General features: G+C 39.5%; 1 protein-coding gene and 1 long non-coding RNA gene across 2 annotated transcripts; both read left to right on the top strand.

Moving 5' to 3' along the window:
* The first annotated feature begins 8,112 nt into the window (after positions 1–8,112).
* Positions 8,113–12,148, top strand: LOC149116624 (uncharacterized). The gene is made up of 2 exons (XM_089282362.1): positions 8,113–8,228; positions 8,306–12,148. The coding sequence occupies exon 2, from the start codon at positions 8,334–8,336 to the stop codon at positions 9,249–9,251; it is 918 nt and encodes a 305-aa protein (XP_089138488.1). The 5' UTR covers positions 8,113–8,228; positions 8,306–8,333; the 3' UTR covers positions 9,252–12,148.
* A 2,931-nt stretch (positions 12,149–15,079) lies between these two features.
* On the top strand, positions 15,080–17,523 carry LOC149116623 (uncharacterized). The gene is made up of 2 exons (XR_016205410.1): positions 15,080–15,331; positions 17,097–17,523. It is a non-coding gene; the product is annotated as an uncharacterized LOC149116623 (long non-coding RNA).
* The last annotated feature ends 993 nt before the right edge of the window (positions 17,524–18,516 follow it).

Raw genomic sequence — 18,516 nt, 5'->3', positions numbered from 1 at the left:
CTCCCGGGCACGTGACACACTGGTGAGTTGTTTTGCCAATGTAACTTTCATTACAACAAGCACGCAATAATTTTCAAGGGACCTGATACGGAGCTCTGCTAAGATTGAGTCTTTCACACGAAGCTAAAAGCTAAATTGGCATTTGGCCAATTGGGCCATAATGCTGGAACTATCCCGGTTCTGTGGGATGCTAGTCCATCATTGGTTCGCACTCCGCATTTTTTTCAGTTTCTACAGCAGATCGACGATATTAAGTGGAGAGAGGCAGTGCGAGAGTGAAGTGTCTTGCCCAAAGACACAACAAAAACACTCCAGTCAGTAGCGCTAGAACCCAGATCACTTCATACAGAGACCAGTGCACTAACTCGATAGGTCACCACGTCTCTGTTCTCTCACAATAAACATATTTCAAGTTTTATGAAAAGAAAAAAGGAGCTAAAATTTCTACACTGCTACAGTACCGTTTCAGGGGTTTCGTCCATGATCCTGTTTTGTGCAACGTTTGAGAAAAAACCTTTGTTAGACAACCTTTAACAGTGTGTGGAAATTTAACTGAGGCTGTCACGCGAGGCGTTCTTTTTGTTCTTTGTTGTTATTAGCTTTTGTTATTATGTAAGTATATCTGTTGAAAACCTAACAAGTATGTTCAGTATTGTCATTATTCTGTCCATTTGGTTAATAAATTCAATTTAATTCAACATTAAATGGCGATTGCAGAACTTTCTCTGGAAATAAATGCCTTTAATTCCAAACAATTTTCTTGAAAACATTCACAATCGACTTAAAAAAATGTACTTGCTAACTAAATCTTCCCTTTGGTACCAGTTAAAACCTATTTGCTTGAAGCGTTTCCAATTATGCATATATGTTAGTTCTTTCTAGAAACAATGTGTGTTTTTCTGCAACCTGAAAGAGCGTTTCTAGACAAAAATCTTAATTTTAATACCTAACTCCCAAACACCCAATAAAGTTTCTTACTGACAGAAGTTTTAGGAGGATCTTTTTTATATACCTTAAAGTTTATTTATTATTTAAAATAATTTCTATTTACAAGGCTTAAAAAGGTTAAAAAGTGAAAAACACCGAACGTTTTCGACACTAGGTCATCTTCAGGGGAGGAAAAGAAAGAACTTATTAAATTGAAATAAAACTACGTTCTGCTGCAATAATAATTATAGTCGTCATAGCTAAGTTTACGCATAACGCCCATAATTTTAAAAACTAATTATCATTTTGCAAAGCGTCACAATTTTAAGTTGAGAATTTTCGTATACAAGCGCGCCTTCGTGATTATCGATGTATTACAAGGGATGTTGAAATAAGCAATCAACAGTGAGAAATTAAAAGACAACCTATTGCAACGTTCTACGAATTTCACCCCTACTGGATACAGTGCTTCGCAAAATATTTTAAAGCTACTGTTAAATAACATTCGCTATTGAAACTGTAACGTTCTGTGGTGATGATTTTGTAAAGCGAAAAGGAAATTAAAGTTGCTAATTGCGGCGACCACAATATGTCAATTGTACACATGCTGCTTAACTTATTGGCCGGCAATATCAACCGACGCAGACACGGCGATAATAAGAATATCAATAAAATATAGATACATAATAAGTGGAAACAACAAACCATCTATGCGATCGTTGGTTGTTAACCTAACCAAATCAACCCGATAAACTGCCTTAAAGAGTCATTAACGCACCTACCGTCCTTCATCTTGAAAACTTTCGCTCGCTGCAGCGCAGTGGGTGTTTCGAATGCACACAACATAGCAAGGCCCTGGGGCAAAGAGACGACGAGATATCTCGTTATTCATCGAAAACGTGCAAAGAGCGTTGTTGATTCAGTCGCGTTACAACTAGAACTTGGAAAAAATGCTTGTCGAAATATGGCGCGGTTCGTCATGGAAACAAAGTTTCCAGACAGTGACCTGTCATGCCATATTGCTGTCAGTTAAATTAAAGATAAGGTCCCAAAGCTTGATAGGTTTTTAATATCAATAAAGGGACTTTTCGCCCTCTTGATCTGAACTGATCAGGTGACCAACCCCCCCCCCCCCGCCCTAATGTAAATTCGTTTAAAAAGGTATCAGATGATACTACTTTTACTGAATAAAAAGCACCTCCACAAAACAGATGCAGCGGGTAAGTTTTGCGTTTGTTTTTTTTAGCAACATTGTTCTGCTAACAGCTTTGACTGAGTCAGAACTGACAGGGGCACATATGTTTACAAGACATCAGAGTGATTTTACAGATCTAGACATCAGAGGGACATATACAAATCAAGTCAGTGTTACCATGCATTGCAGCGGAACCTTTTTCCTGACTCAGAGTCGCTACACAACAGTCTTCAACCTACTACTTTAGTGTCTCTCAACAATAGACATTTTGCGTCAGAAAATATAACTCATTTCCCAAAGAATGGAAATGTCGTCGTTTGAGAACATTAACAGGGCTAGCGTCACGTGAAAACGCCGTGATACACCTCTAAGATACGTCGTCTTGTTTCGTACACCTTGAATTGATTCTACATTTCCCTCTAGGGCTAAAACTTTAATTTACTTGTGCTTATTTTTTCCAAATTGCACTCGCAATCATTTGAGTACCTATACCAAGTGAACGATAAGCCACTGATTCGGAGTTCAAGAATTAGTGCATTGGGCATGCGTTTTTATGCCTGATAAACATAAGAAGAGAATAAATTAGGGATAAAAACGCATGCACACCGCGTTAATTCTTGAAACTCCGAATTGAGTTATTGAAGCTGATACCAGAGCTTGGTCATATGCCGAACTGGGAGACTTTCCTTTTCATATATTCCTACAAGTGATGTAATTTTCACATCGATCTGATTAAGAAAGAATGGCTAAAAAGCTTATTGAAATGCAAAGTATAGTTCAGAAAAGAAAAAAAAATACTGTGTCGGGAAAACGAAAAGAAGAAACTATTTTAGGCCATGATATATGGCGAAAGATAAAACCTCCCTCCTCCGCTACGCGCAACTTTGGAGGGCTGCGTTGAGTGTACTCCGTTGCAGAACAAAATATCACGTCTCTTTTGTCTTTGCTCGGTTATTGTTTTAAATTCTTTTATGATCTACAGAGTATCCAGACAACGTCACCGTCGATTGAAGATTTCAAGTGGGTACGTGAAAACAATAACACAAAGATTGCTAACTGGTAATCGAAGCATTTTAAGCTCGTGCTGCGTTAAAAAACTGTGTACAACATTACTAAAACAGGAAAACCGTGCAAGGTAAGCATTATATTGAAACTGAGTTTTATATCAGCATCTTAACCTGAAGCAATGCAAATGGCTCATAAATACTAAAATTGATCCTTAATTATAAAAGAATCTAAAGGTCTTTTCATATGAGCCCGGTCGACCGGGCTGGCCCGGATACCGAGATCATGGTTTTTGCGACCGAGATTTCAGTAACCCCCCCCCCTCCCCCCCCCCTCGGCGGGATGACAATTTTTCCATATGAACACTCTAACTCGGGTGACAAGGACGAAACGCTTTAGCAAAATAGCTTCGCTTTCGCATCATAACGGCCAAAATAGCGTACTTTGCCCTGTATGTGTTTCCACTGACTTCAGAAGTATGCGAATTAGCTTTATAAGTAAGTAACAAGAATCCACAAAGCTATGATAGTCGCGAACGATACAAATGTATATTCTGACCATTTTGGCTTTGTTTCTTGAATCTCATCCCGGTGGAACAAAATTTGCCCTGGGAACCGAGCCAGCCCGGTAAACGGAAGTATGAAGAGGCCTTTGAAATGCTCTACACATATCCGAGAAATCACCTACTAAGATCGTATAAGAGGTCCAAAATTTGGCAATATGAACAATGAAAAACACTCTTAGGGTGGAGGTGCCTTAGGTAGCTTTGTTTGCAAACATGTACATTGCAACGTAAGTTTGCTTTAAAGTGTAATGTTAACGACGTTAAAAGAAATCTACAAATCAGTTGAGCTTAGTCAGGCCTTTAACGTATCACGAAACTGCGTAGACTAGTTTGTTCATTGCATAGTACGTTTCGAATTGTCGCGGATGATACAAAGAACTCTCTGTGAAATAAAACTCGCTTTATTACAGACAACTACATCGACAAAGTCGCTCCTTTAAATTTGAGTTGGTTTGGGCTGCCATGGATACGGAGGTTACGCTGCAAAATGTAATAATCCCGGAATAACCAACGCGAAATGTAACTGAATAACAATCCAGACCGGAACTTCAATTCGTATTCACTGAGCATCACTTCTACGGTGAGCCGAATTCAACCGTTGATGAAAAGTACGTCCACGAGATTATTTCTAAAGTCGCAAGCAGTGAGCAGACATAGCTCTAGGGGTCATTGAGACACACAAACCGGCTGGAGTCTTGTACTCCTGGTAGGGCCACCCAGTGCCGAACAGGTCGAAGGGTAGAGACCAGACAAAGAGTGACCCCCTGGTCCTCCAGGTTGGGGGTTGGGCGTAGGGCTGACAACCCTACCCCATAAAAAACAATTTGTTACAGAAACTGGAAACGTGGACAATGATACAACACTAGCTGGGGGTGTCACTGCTGAGGCTGCAATGACGCTCTTGGGTCAAAGCCAGCGGGAAGCCCAAAGGCCGATGGGCCCCATGGTAGCCCCCAAGCGACAGACGACCATCGGTTGCTGGAATGTAAACAAGGCGGGGTGGAAGAGCTGGGAAGTAGCCAAAGCGGTGGCACGGAACAGGGAGTGTTGGTCGGAAAGCGTGACGGTCTTATGCGCCTACTGGCGCGACGAGAAATGATGATGATGATGATGAAGCAGTGAGCTATTCTCGCTGATGTTTTACTTTTGGAAATCATCGCAGGGGGTGTCAAACATTTTGAACGTTGGGACCAAATTAGGTGGAATAAGATTTCTGGGGGCCAAAAATATAAAGGTGCAGTGTCTCGGCTAACTTGACAGAATGTTCTCGTTACTAGTTTTCGAATTATATTTCCAAATGCCAACTGGGATACTGAAAGATTCTACAGAGCAAAATGGAACAAGTATTGTGGTAGACCTCGGTCCAATAATACTTCCCTGGCCTGTTTGGACCTGTTGCTTTACCATGATTACGCGAAGAATATTTCTCAAGTAGTTTAAGGCCTGGGTCAAAGGCTTTTACTGGTGAAAATAATTTATTAGTTATATTTGTGAAGGTATAAATGGCAATGGAACCAGATTTAGCACCCAGTGATCATTTTGTTAAAATTTGGCAAATCGACGAATTGTTGTAGAATTTTCATTCTATTGATCAATAAATGAGCATTTGCGATGCAAATTTTGAATTATCTACCTTGCTACGTTTGGAATGATCTCCCTTGATTTCGTTTATAGAAGATATAAATGATCAAAAATCGAATTTTGTTGAAAAAAAAAAGGACCTTTCACCCTATAAAATTTTTCTGTGAAAAGAGGGACGGTCATTCCAGAAGCTGTCAGAAGTACCAATTCTACTTTACATTCCTGACTCGGGCCTTAACTACTGCGCAAGATTTTCGCGTCATTAGCGCGCGCTCACGAGCGCGTGCGCATACACAACATATACAATATGGTGGCTCTTGGTTTGCGAGAGACAAATCATGGTTTTTTTCTCGAAAACGAGTACGGTGACCTAACGATTTTTTTTATTTAGTTTGAATGCAGAGATCACCTTTTTTCTATACAGTGAATATGGACCAAATTCTATTGCAGAGTAAAACATTTTCACGGAAAATGAGAGCATAGCTAGCACTCGTAAAAGATAATATGTGGCCCCAGAACACTGCGTGCTTGGAACATATTGTATCTCTGTCAACTAAATATGAGTGCCCTTATCATGAAACGTACATCAAATTGCTCCGTAGCATTTATATAATACATCCTTTGTTGTATTTCTCCCTTGACTTTCTCTCTATTTTCTGCTCTCTTAAAGCATAAGGTGAATGGTTCAAATATGAACGTTTTTGAAAGCAGATAATTTAAGGAGTTATGGGGTTTATTTAAGGTCCTCTTGCTCCTAAACGAATATGGGGATCCCCCTTTTTTATTTGAAATTTTAAGTTCTCTTGATATAAGCAGCCAACAGGCAAAGTTTGAAAGAAAATCTATTGTGAGTTCTATTTCGATGGAGTTACCTTAAACTGCTTGAGTTGGCGAGGATCAACTTGGGGCGCGTCCAGTGTTTTGGGAAAGGAGTGCGTATGGATTACTAGAATAAAAGTGGATTCCGCTTCTTCAAGTTTACTTTTGTGACAGGATGAGAGGAAATGAAATTACCACTCTGGGGAAATTAGGAACTTTTAGTCGATACTTCTTTGCTTATACTACTTCGTCGCTTCTTTTCAGGCGTGTACCTAATCGTGCCTTTTTGGCAGGCTTCGGTGACAAATCAAGCGCGTTTGGTCGAGCCATGCTTCGTAAAATACCCATGGCGAGACCAAACGAACCTGATATACCGCCGAAGCGTACCAAAAAGTATGAAGACAAGCAATAGACTGCAAGGCTGATACTACGTGAAAAACGTTTCGAGACACCAACATGACAAGAACCGATAAAGTAGGATCACAACAGTGGACAGCTGTTTCGCCCTTCTTGGGGCTCGTCAGCACTGTGTAGCGAAGATATGTAACGTCAGCCCAACAGCCAACGCACATAAATTGCAAAATGACCCGTGCACTGTATCAAGTTCCGTACTTCGAACTCACTTGCGTCCCGAAACACGCGTTGCCACATCACATGTTTCGGGGCGCAAGGAGACAAAGTGTCAAGATTGGTGTCTCGAAAAGCAAAAGAATAAATGTGGTTGGACAAGGCCAGTCTAAACATTTAAACATTCAACTGCATGGCCAGTACCATGCTTAAAAAACGCAGCGTATCGGATCTAAAAAGACCTACGGTCCGAAAATACATAAATGAGAAACCATAAACTGCAAGGGACCGCATACGATAAACGCTGCCAACGTAGGATCTACAAGAGATCTGATCAGCCAAAAAAAAAAAATGTATGAAGACAAGCAATAGACTGCAAGGCTGATACTACGTGAAAAACGTTTCGAGACACCAACATGACAAGAACCGATAAAGTAGGATCGCAACATTTTGCAATTTATGTGCGTTGGCTGTTGGGCTGGCGTTACATATCTTCGCTACACAGTGCTGACGAGCCCCAAGAAGGGCGAAACAGCTGTCCACTGTTGCGTTTATCGTATGCGGTCCCTTGCAGTTTATGGTACCAAAAAGGTACGAATAGGTATTTACCGTACCCAAATTCGGCCAAGTTAACATGATATAGCAGCCATAACTTATGTTTTCACAACGTTGAACAATCAATCTCCGACGGTTACATTCGGAAACAGTGAAGGAATAACAGAATAAGCTATTTATACGTAAATTTAAACGAAAAAAACCAGCAATTGTTTCAAAAACAAACGAAAAAACACTGCCACGAATGGTAGCTTAATTACTATTCCTGTGAGAACTGTGCATTCATTGTCGTCTGCTGGCAGCCGGTTTTTTCTCTAAGGGTCCGGCTAGGACGAATGTTTAGTTATCGCGAACGAAAAAGGGCAGTATGGCAGTGGCCGAGTGGGGAAGAAGGCGGGACAAGGGCGGTATGGCCGAGTAGGGAAGAAGGCGAGACGAGACGAGACGAGACGAGGGCCTAGCCCTCCCTCAGTGTTAAGTTGAGTTTTGATCAGTTGACATATCTTATATGTCACCGCGTACAAGATATGTGTGAACAGACCACACTGCGTTCGGTCTGTTAATCATGACCTCAGTCAAGACCCCACTGCAAACAGACCTCCTGCTCGGTTAATAAGAGCTCAATATAACATGTAAATTAGCAAAGGGAGATAAAGAGATAAATCGCTTATTTATGAGAGCTTCAGTTTCAATGTTATCATGTAATCAACCGAAAATCAGATGAGGCAAACCAGCTGTATATTTGGACTACGAGCATTGTTGTTACGACCACTGACGTAATTTGTTTAGTCAAAACGTTTTATATAAAACTTATTGGTAACACATGTGATAGTCTGTGAAACTAGCGTGAAATAAATGCAGATATAATTGTCTTACGTCAGTTTGTTTTTAGCATCCACCATTTCCGTTTTAATTTTGTTCAATGTTGTTAATCCTTTATTCCAATTCTGTGTTTGCGTGATCATGCCACACACATAAAGAGAATAACAAAACCCGGAAATATTGGCCTGGCAGGTGAATGCTGAGTAATCACTACTCCTTTGAAACCCCTTTCAAACGCAACAACCGTACCATATTGTTGTCTTCTTCAGGTCTGAGTGCAGTGTAGTCGGCGAATCGATGCCGGTTTTCAGCAAGGTTATTACAGTCATGAATCCAAGTTATTTGATTCTGATGGCGCTCCACCTTGTCGGTGTTTTATTTAACATACGAATGTTAGCAAGCTGCTTCAAAGACAAGGCGAGCCACACAATTCTTCATAAATCTCGGCGATTCATGGTATGGCAGTGTATTCTTCAAGTCACCCTTCTCGTCTTGAACGCCGACGAAATCACGAGAGCTTTCGGGGAACAGGGGCCGGAATGGTGCCAAACAAATAAAATACTGATGACTTCAGTGGGGCTCTTTATAATCTACAACTTGTTGGCGATTCTAGCAGTAGAAGATCACACCATAGTTGGCCTTAAACGCGAGTTATCTCCCAAAGTAGCCATGTTAGGAACATTAAGTGCAGGAGTTACAAGCTGTGGTATTTTATTCTGGATCGGCGCTGTCTCTTCGCCAGCTCTATGTGTATCCCACATAGCTTCAAGTTTTGCCAGCACGCTCATGATTTTGTTTTTATTGTTGTTAGCCTTTCGAATTTGCACACAGGCTGATCAAGATACAGTGAAGTCATCGACAGAGGAAACATCCCTTCTACTCAGTTTTTTAAGCAAAAACAAGACGGCTGTCTTTTTGACAGCATTCGTAGCAGTCTTAGCGTTGGTTTGCACTACTTTGGCAGTTTTTCAGTCATTAGGCACTGTGGTAAGCTGTGTTTCTGTAGCAACCAGTGGTTATACTCAAGAAAATTATGCAGAGTTTTCGCATGGAGTTGGATTCCTACAGAAGATTTTTTATCTGAACATAATTTGGTTTGTAATGGGAATAGTTCTTCCCGTGATTTTTCGACAATTGATTGATTCAAACGTTGATACCAAAGACTGCTCGGAAGACAATCACTTTCACAGTACGAAAATAGCAATCTTGGCATAACCGTGACTTATTTAGTACACTAGAACACTGAATTTAATTAATGTTAATGATATAGTTGATAATATTTTATCGAGTAATACATAAGTTGTTTTGTAGACCAATGTCACACGTTAGATTTTAATTCTGTTTCGTAGACGTCTATTTAACAAATAAAGAAGCCTCGACTGTGCTCTGTTCTGTTGTAAAGCACTTAGGAAGCGGTAGAGCACGAAAGAAGTGTAGGGGAAAACACGAGACGTAGTCGAGTGTTTTTCCCTACTTCTTGAGTGCTCTTCCGCTTCCTAAGTGCTTTACAACAGAACAGAGCACAGTCGAGGCTTCTTTATTTGTTTTATGATAAAGAATCCGATAATTTCCTCACGAATTTGGCTGAATTTTTTCAAACCAAACTTTATTTTCCAAACGAGCAAAAGTGGCGTCAGCCGTGAACTGTTCTCTGATAAAGCACGCTAAAATAAGCCAATCAGAATCCTTGTTAGAATTGTTCAAATAATTTGATTGGCTAACGAAGCGACAGCTGTCAATCACAAACTGGCCTTCAGCTAAGCTTTCAGTTTCGAGTAGTTTGAGCGGCTTTCGAGAGAAGAACGATGCCTTCGAAGTTCGCTTTTCAGTTAAGTTTTAAATACGGATCTAAAGGCAGGTGAAGGTTTATAGTCTAGAGGAATACGGCCATATTGTGGCCCATGAAAACGTGCACTTTTCCAGTGGAAATTACGAAACGGGGAGCTCAAAGCCTGCGGATGAAAATGCAAAATGCCGAGTCGAATTTGAACGGAGCTACAGTTATTTACGGCTTGTAGCCGCATGCAGCAAGATTGCCCGAACTAGCGTAAGAGTTAGAAAGACTAAACGGCTCCCACTGGCTCTACTCCAAGCACAGAAGAGAATATTAGAGCAAGCTTTGCACTGACCACTCGTCGGTTCACTTCGCTGCGATGACCGGAGAACGAGCATTACCACACTACATGTAAGTGTTGTTTGAGCAATTGAGCATTTTTACAAAAATAAAGCTTCTCATCGTAAACAGAGACAGTTTAGTTGTTGTTTTCTGTCGTTGTTTTACTTCTTAAGTATAATTTCTGCCTTCGTAACAAATATAATGTCTTTTATCGAAGCACTGTTTAGGTTGAGAATTTGTTTATTTCGCTACGTGTTTTGTCGGCGGGAATCTAGCAAAACTTCTTATTTTAGTACAGTTTTAACTGTTGCTAACCGAATGGTCTCTGTGAGCCATATTTACTACAGACAAATAGCTCGTTTCCATTGCGTTTGTCTGAATCACAGGGGATGTTTAATTTGGGTCAAATTTGTCAAAATTCCGAAGCAAAAATTTGAAAGCCAAGTTACCGTCATCAACCCGTGCTCTGTTCTCTGATAAAGCACGTTCTTTCAGCCAATCAGAGCGCGCGTTGTATGGAAACTTTATTATAAAAACCTATAAATTATTGAAGTCAACAATCTGTTGTTATTCATGTTTAGCAATGATATCGAAAATTGTGGATAATCTGCATCGGCTCAACACTATCAAGTGCAGGTCGTCATATCAATATTGTGTTCTATTTTGGAAAGCTATTAGTCGTGTGTTTGATCGACACATCACGAAATGTTAACTGATTGATATTGTTATTTAGAAAACAACCCAAAGAAAATACGCGTGCTGATTGGTTTAAAATTATTATTAGAAACACAGAACTAGTCCAAGCTGTTGACGTAATGATGGCGTGAGAAAAGAGAGTTTACATTTTGATAATCAAAGTAAGCAAGCTGTTTACTTTTCGCAGAATTTTCTGAAAGTAATAGAAAACATGTTCTTCATGTTTCTATCGAGCTATATAAACACTCCTGGAAGTTTGGGAGAACTTGAACTAAAACCGCCGTGGAAACAGCTCGTGCTCCCACAGCATTTCTCGTTCTCCTAAACTTCCACTCGTGAAACTAAAACCCGATAGAAACTCGGAGAACATGTTTTCTATTTTTTAAACACCACCAGGTGTACAAGGTAACATTTCCAGTGATGCTAAGTTTTATTTTTTAAAGAAGTGTAGCCTATTTTTCCAGTCATAGACGAAATTCAGCCGCTGTTTCCATTTACGGTTTGGATATGTAACACAGTTCTCGCGGTTGTCATGGACACAAGACAACACAAAATAGTTAGAAAGAAATATATATGTCAGCTAAACTCAGTCTAAGAGTTGTGTTTTAACTTTCTACACGTAGGTGCCGTGGAAAATATTTAACTAAAACCTATTAGGACTTAAATTTTTCTAGGTTACTCTAAGGAAGTTGTTGTATTTCTGGTGTCCACATAGAATTTGGACTGTTTAGGTTATTAAACAGGTTCTCAGGTCTAAATGTATGTGGTCCGACCTAATATATGAGAAACATATTATCATGTTTAAGAAGTAAGCAACACTATGAGGAAATGTCGCACCCTGCTCTAGGTCTCCTGATATATTTTACGCTCCTTTTCCTCGGTGTACTGGAAAAAATAAAAACCTGTTCAATTTGCAAGCTCAACAAGTATAAAGGGGGTTTAATTACCAAGATTTTAACCTCAGGTTCTTAATCACTTGGTCCTTATAGAGCGTATTCACTCGCGTGTCCAGCAGCCAAGCAAATTTATTGGAACAAAAGAAAGTGTTTACATAAGAAAAGAGTTGAACTCCCACAGGACTGGTTTGGTACACCAACATGGCCGTTGTATCATTGTTTTGGAACACCAATATGGCTGTCATGAGGTCATGTGCGTACGCTCCATAGGTGGGTTTTGTGTTTTGTAAAAGTTTCATTCTCAGCCCAGTACAATAACCAATTACATCTTTTCTCAAGTACGCAAGGGACGAAAGTATACTTTTCCATGGTTTGAAATAAAAGTACATTTTATAATTCAGTGATCCGAGTCTGTTGTATTTATTTGTTTTTTATACTTTTTGTCCTCCTTCGCTCACTCTGTCACATTCTTAGCTTGTTTCATTTGGAAATGGATTTTCTCAAGAAGTGGCACACTGCTATCCCATAAGATCCCTACTCTTAACACTGAACATCTGGCTCGGTTACAAATCTAATCTAGAACTTATCCTAACAGTCGTAAAATTTACAATGGTTGCTAAAAATTACAAAACATGAAGATATGATTGATCATCGCAGTTATACATATATGGTTTTTCATATATTCACTTGTATTACAAAATATGTAAAATAGATAAAACTTCAATGAATCAAAAATTCAGCATGATTAATGCTGACAACGTTTTATGTGACTGCAACCAATCCTTTCTTATAGATTCCGCGCTAAAGATACTGGGTTAAGCGCCTCCGTGGTTCCCAATTCAGTCTGATCGTCTACTTTTTCTATCTAACACCGGAAACAGCCTCGTTGAAATTCAGTGTTTAAATTTCCTCTTCCAAAAAAAACAGCTATAACTTTAAGCAGGGGGCTCTAAAATCTCCCCCGAAACCAACCGGGAGATAGGTTTTTCGTGACAAATTATTTTAATTTAGAATAAAAAAGATTAAAGTGTTCATATTCCGTGACTAAGACATATCGTGCAATGTTGAACTCCTAGTCAGAAGTCACTTAATATAGGATCTACCTGGAGTTGACCTAAATTGACATGAAATTCGTGGCATCGGTCGAAAATGTATCAGTTTAATCTTCCACCAAAAATTGCCAAAACTAGATGCGTTTTTCACTTTGCAAAATGGCAGTTGACGAACTGAGCCCAAATGTTATCTTTCGTGCAACAGAAGCTAACAAGCTAATAGCAGAGCAGAACTCCAAACAGGCAATATTGTGTATCTGTCAGTTTCTCACGAATGTTGTCTCGGTTAGATAATAAATACAATGTAGTATACTTCAAATTAAGAAAAGATACTAGGTTCTCCTTGTTCAGAGCTACAACGTCGAATGATGCTGTTTTTTTAGCAAACTCGTCTCCATCATGTGTCCCACCTATTTGCTTTTGCTGGCATTTCACTTGATTGGACTTTTCTTTAACATGCGAATGTTTACAAGCTGCTTCAAAGAGAAGGCGAAGTACACAATTCTTCAAAAGAGCAAACCATTCATGATATGCCAATGTATTCTTCAAGTTGCTCTCCTCGCTTTAAACGCTTACGAGGCCACAAGAGCATTTGGCAAACAACGCAGTCAGGAATGGTGCGGAACTAATAGTGTACTGATGACTTCAGTGGGTTTGCTCATGATTTACAACGTGCTGGCGATGTTAGCCATTGAACATCACACCATCGTTGGCCTGAGACGCGAGCCGTCGCCCAAAGTAGCATTGCTAATGTTTGGAATTATCACTTTTGGTATTGTGTTCTCTATCTCTGTTTTCTCCGTGACGGAACTGTGTGCATCGTACACAACCTTGACTGTCGCCTGCTCTTTGTTGATGCTGCTTATATTGTGGGCGCTATGGAGGGTGTGTACATATGTCGACCGCGACGCACCGAAAACAACAACAGACAAATCCGCTCTGCTGGATTTCTTGAGCGAAAATAGGACGGTTGTGTTTTTCTCAACTTTGATCGTTCTAGCCATCGTTTTAAAAATATTTTTGGATGTCATTAGTTGTGTAGTGTTTAATTTTCAACTAGTCGAAGAAGAATTTCCAGGAATTCAGTTTTTTGAGAAGGCTATTTTCCTGTATGTAATGTGTTTTGCAGTTGGTATTTCTCTACCTTTACATTTCCAAAACCTGATCGATTTTATTCCCAAAAAGGTAGCCATTCTGGTATGAAAATTGAAGCCAACTTGATCGCAAAGCGCATACTCACTAACAAATCAAGTAAACATTTAATTGTTTTTGTGAAGCAAATATCAGACGGAATGCTCGGTCGAGTTTTGCTCTCGACTCATTTATAATCATTGTAACATATTTGGCTTCCGTTTGAAATCAGCTTGAACGCCAGTTAGAACTCTTTCAGAGACAAATGCCACCTTTGTTGAGAAAAACAGGAAAGTTATCAACATAACTGAATCAATATCGAAAGAAATGCAACATAAAAAGGGTTTAGTTTAACGGCGATAGTTATAAACAGCGCGCTGATTGGTAGTGTAGTCGTTTTGAATTACGGCTCAGATGATGTATTACCGCATTTTATTGGCTTTTCATATTCCACACCCATCTTGTTTACATTCTGCCATATAATATTTTCTTCCATAAATTTCGTTATTTTGTATAGCCTTATTGTAGGAGTTTATTTTAGAATCAACGAAATAACGCTGTGTTAAAATAAAGCTAGTTAAATCGTGGATTGGTGGAAATAATAATACACTAATAACAATTTAACAAATTGACGTCAGTTATACGTCTGTCCTCTTATTGATGATAAATTGCGTCATAACATTGTCAAACTGGCCGTGGAACCACGAGCCGCAGGCGAGTGGTTCCGCAATAAACTTTGACAATGTTATGAAGCAATTTATCATCAATCAGAGGACAGACGCATAAAAAAATGTCGTCAATTTATTTTTTAGAATAACAAGATCCCAAAATGGTCAAATGCCGGAAATAAAATGAGGGAGAAGACGCCGTAAACTTGCCGTAAACAAAAATAAGTGAAGTTTATTCAAAATGACGCGAAAATTGTCAATAGCTTTTCTCGTTTTTTGATTGGCTACTTAAAAAAGTCAATAAAATCCCATTGGTTAAAATGTTGACAGTTCGACAGCTGAAAGTTGAACTGTTGAAAGCTTGCATAAATTAAAACTTTATCAGTCTGTACGCTTATTGATGATAAAAATGAACCAATCAGCGCTCGAGAAATTACCCACGAAATAACCGCTGACACATCGGCTCGAGGAAAGTAGTAGTAGTGCATGAAGGGAGAGAACCCTGGGAACGAGGTTGTATTGCCTCCCGGAAGCAGTCGGCAATGCACAAGGTATAATAGCATTCATCGTCACCAAGGTATACAAGTATTTGTCATCTGGGTTGTTGAAGTGTCAGTGCTGTGAGAATATTGTGAGTTCATCAAGGCCCACGTTAGCCGCTTTGTTTCGAGGAACGTATCCAAAAAGACTTGATTTGCAGTGATTTGTCATGGGGTCTTCTCCTTCATCAAAAGAGGTAAGTTTCACTATTTTTCACAGTGTTACTAGCAATACATCACAAACGGATCGCTCTCCTAAGTATGATCAAAGCGACTCTGCTAGCAGCTAATAAATTATTGATGACGATACTTAACTGAATAAAGCTGGCCAAAAACATGGGCTACAACTCAATTCCCTTCCGGCTGTTCTATTAACGGTCAGTCCCAAAAAATCTTTTTTACGCCTTGCGTAAATATTTCACAGCTTCGCCTGTTCCATTTCGTAAATCCGGCCAAACTTCTGTGGTTTGTGGTCATCGAAATAGCCGCCAGTATGCCGGCTTAATTACAGGCGTTTAGTGTCTGTTTGCAAAACTCCTTGAAGAAGTTTACGATACAGTAAAAACCCGCGTGTAAGAACCTACTTTTGGCAAAACAGGCTCTTGTATTATGGGGTACTTCTTGACAGTTTAGGCTAAGTAGGTTCTTAATTAGGTTCTTAATTTCTACAGAGTAGACATTGTTGTTGATTATCAAACAATGATCAAACTGCAAGAGGATACATGCATGGAGCATTTCAACCAAGACCAAGATTACATAGAAATGATATATTCTGTAAATTGTAGCAATAATTGTTTCATAATAATAGTTCAAATTTAACATACATTGTACATTTTGAGTTTCATTTAACAATTCAATTTTCTAAACTCTCGATCACCTTTTTGGTTTTTGTTAAAAAAATGTATAAATTAAATAGTTAAACCCCACGTATAAGAACCTGTTGGAATTTGTTTGGCTAAACAGGTTCTTATATTTTGGGGTATTAAAAAAGCAAATTTCTGCCTGAAGGTTCTTAAATCCCTAGGTTCTTACACGCGGGTTTTTACTGTAGTCAGACGAAACGCGTTGGAGAATAAACAAGTTTCACAACTGCAGTTTGCAGAGTACTGTTCACACGTTTACCTTTTAATAAATTATTGAATAAAGCTTGCCAGACACATGAGCTACAACTCAATTACCTTCCGGCTGTTCTATACAGTCAATCTTACAATAAAGTGCAGAGGGGAGGGGTAATACCGAGAATTTGTGTTGGGATTTCAGGTGCTCTTTATTCTCGAAAGCCCCCGTCTCAAAACCCATACCTACCTATGTAGCATGTGCATAAACAGAATAAAGTTGATACTATTGTCCAGGACATAATGCCTAGTTCATGCTGAGTTGGGAGCGTGGGAGGTGTGCTGCTCTAATGGTTATTGTGCTAGGCCCCAGATCTGGTGATTTGGGTTTGAGCCCTAGCTGAGGTCATTGCATTGTGTCCTTAGGCAAGACACTTTGCTTCCTCTCTTTACCCAGGTGTATAAATGGGTACTGGCAAAATTAATATTAGGGGTGACCCTGCAATGTACTAGCATCCCATCAAGGGGGAACTAAAAAATCCTCCTGGTCACTAGGTGCTTGGGGACCCTGGGAACCTTGGGGAAATGGGATAAGCCATGGAATTATTGTCCTTTTGGCCTGATGCAAACGTTATCTTTTTAATGTTCATGTTCCTCCATAGTTGATATTGGATACTGAGATATTTGATATTCACCAATATTTTTTTCAGTTTGATTGAGCTAGATCAATTACTAGGCATGCCCTCTTTCAAATATTTGTAACTTGTACGACAAATTGAGAGTCTCAGCAATTTGTTTATCTGGCTGTTGTTAGTTTACCTTTTAATGATGTTAATCATAAGAGTAATGATGAAACTCAAGACCCTATCCTGTTTGTGACAAGCTTTGACCATCATTATGTTTTTAGAGACAGAAGGAGGAAGAAGAAAGGAAAAGAGAAGAAGAAAGGAAAAGAGAGGAAGAAAGGAAAAGAGAAGAAGAAAGGAAAAGAGAGGAAGAAAGGAAAAGAGAGGAAGAAAGGAAAAGAGAAGAAGAAAGGAAAAGAGAGGAAGAATGGAGAGAGGAGGAGAGACAAAGAAATGAATCACAAGGCGGTGGCGGTGGTGATCTAGGTGATGGTGGAGGTTGGGGTGATGGTGGGGGTGGATGTGGTTAAACAAGAATCAACGAGAAAGAGAGCTTCGCATAGCTGCCGGTCAGTTGAAATGTGAACCGTCATAAGTCCGGAGATTAGAGGATGATTCTTGGCGCCAGTGTATATTTGTCATAGTAAAATGTCTACTTAGTCATGAAGCAGAGAAAAAGTTCACAAAAAATAAAAGCTGTAAACTCTCTCTGTGTTTTGATCTCTGTGGACAGAAGTTTTTTTGGACAGAACTGAAACTGAGTTGTGTAATCTACACATTAAATTTGTCTACCACAGTTTTGTGCCTGGGGGAGGAGACTATATGGGTATGTGGGGCCCTGAAGGGTGTGCTTTTTTTCGCCGTTTTGGTTATAAATAGGGTATCAATTTGGCCATTTTGGTCTTTAATAGGATATGGTTTTTGTACTCTAGTCTTGAATTGGGTATGTTTTTTAGAAGAAGCTACTCTTTCATCATTATCAATAAGACCACAAACAAAAGCCCTCCAAAAAATTATGTTTTAGGGCAACTGTGTCAGCTGCAACAGTCATAAATAGGGTTGGGAAAAATCACAGATTTTAGTCATAAATAGGGTAAGGGTTTTGGGAGGGGGGCCACACACCCCCACCAAATTTTTCTGGGAGTACCCCCTCCTCTGAGGGGGGGGGGGGGAATTTGAGGAAGTAAAAGAGCCCAGCTCAATGCCTTTTTCATTTCTCTTACTACTGTTACTGTCAAATCAAAAATTTAAAAATACAAACGATAAACAGTCAAAATGAACAACCAAGCATTTTAAGGGAAGACTGGGCATTAGTAGTTTTAATGATGTTTCCTCTTGTTTTCTCAAAAATCTGCCCATTCCTGACCCTACCTCAAAATTTCAGGAATTAGAAATATTATTAACGCTCATCCAAAATAACATTATGACAGTCTGTATAGCAGATTTTTCACCAACTAGGAAAGTATGAAATTTTGCCAATTTCAAATATAGTTCAATCAGTAAACACCTAGCCTTGTCAATGCATTTCTGGCATCGTAGACGGGTGTGGCATAGAGGTTGTTGGCTTATTAGCAGTTAAAGAAGCAGTTTGTCTTATACGCGTTGACTGCTCAGGCATACTGCAAGCCCTGAAGTCTAGAGGAGGAATTAAAAAGACAACCACCTCCCCCAACCCCCCCTCCCCCTCCTCTCTGAGATGCC

The sequence above is a fragment of the Orbicella faveolata genome, unplaced genomic scaffold, assembly GCF_042242905.1.
Source record: "Orbicella faveolata isolate gen_17 unplaced genomic scaffold, um_ofav_v1 contig_12, whole genome shotgun sequence".
Lineage (NCBI taxonomy): Eukaryota > Metazoa > Cnidaria > Anthozoa > Scleractinia > Merulinidae > Orbicella > Orbicella faveolata.
The sequence above is the reverse complement of the archived record's forward strand: the minus strand, read 5'-3'. Positions and strand labels throughout refer to the sequence as shown.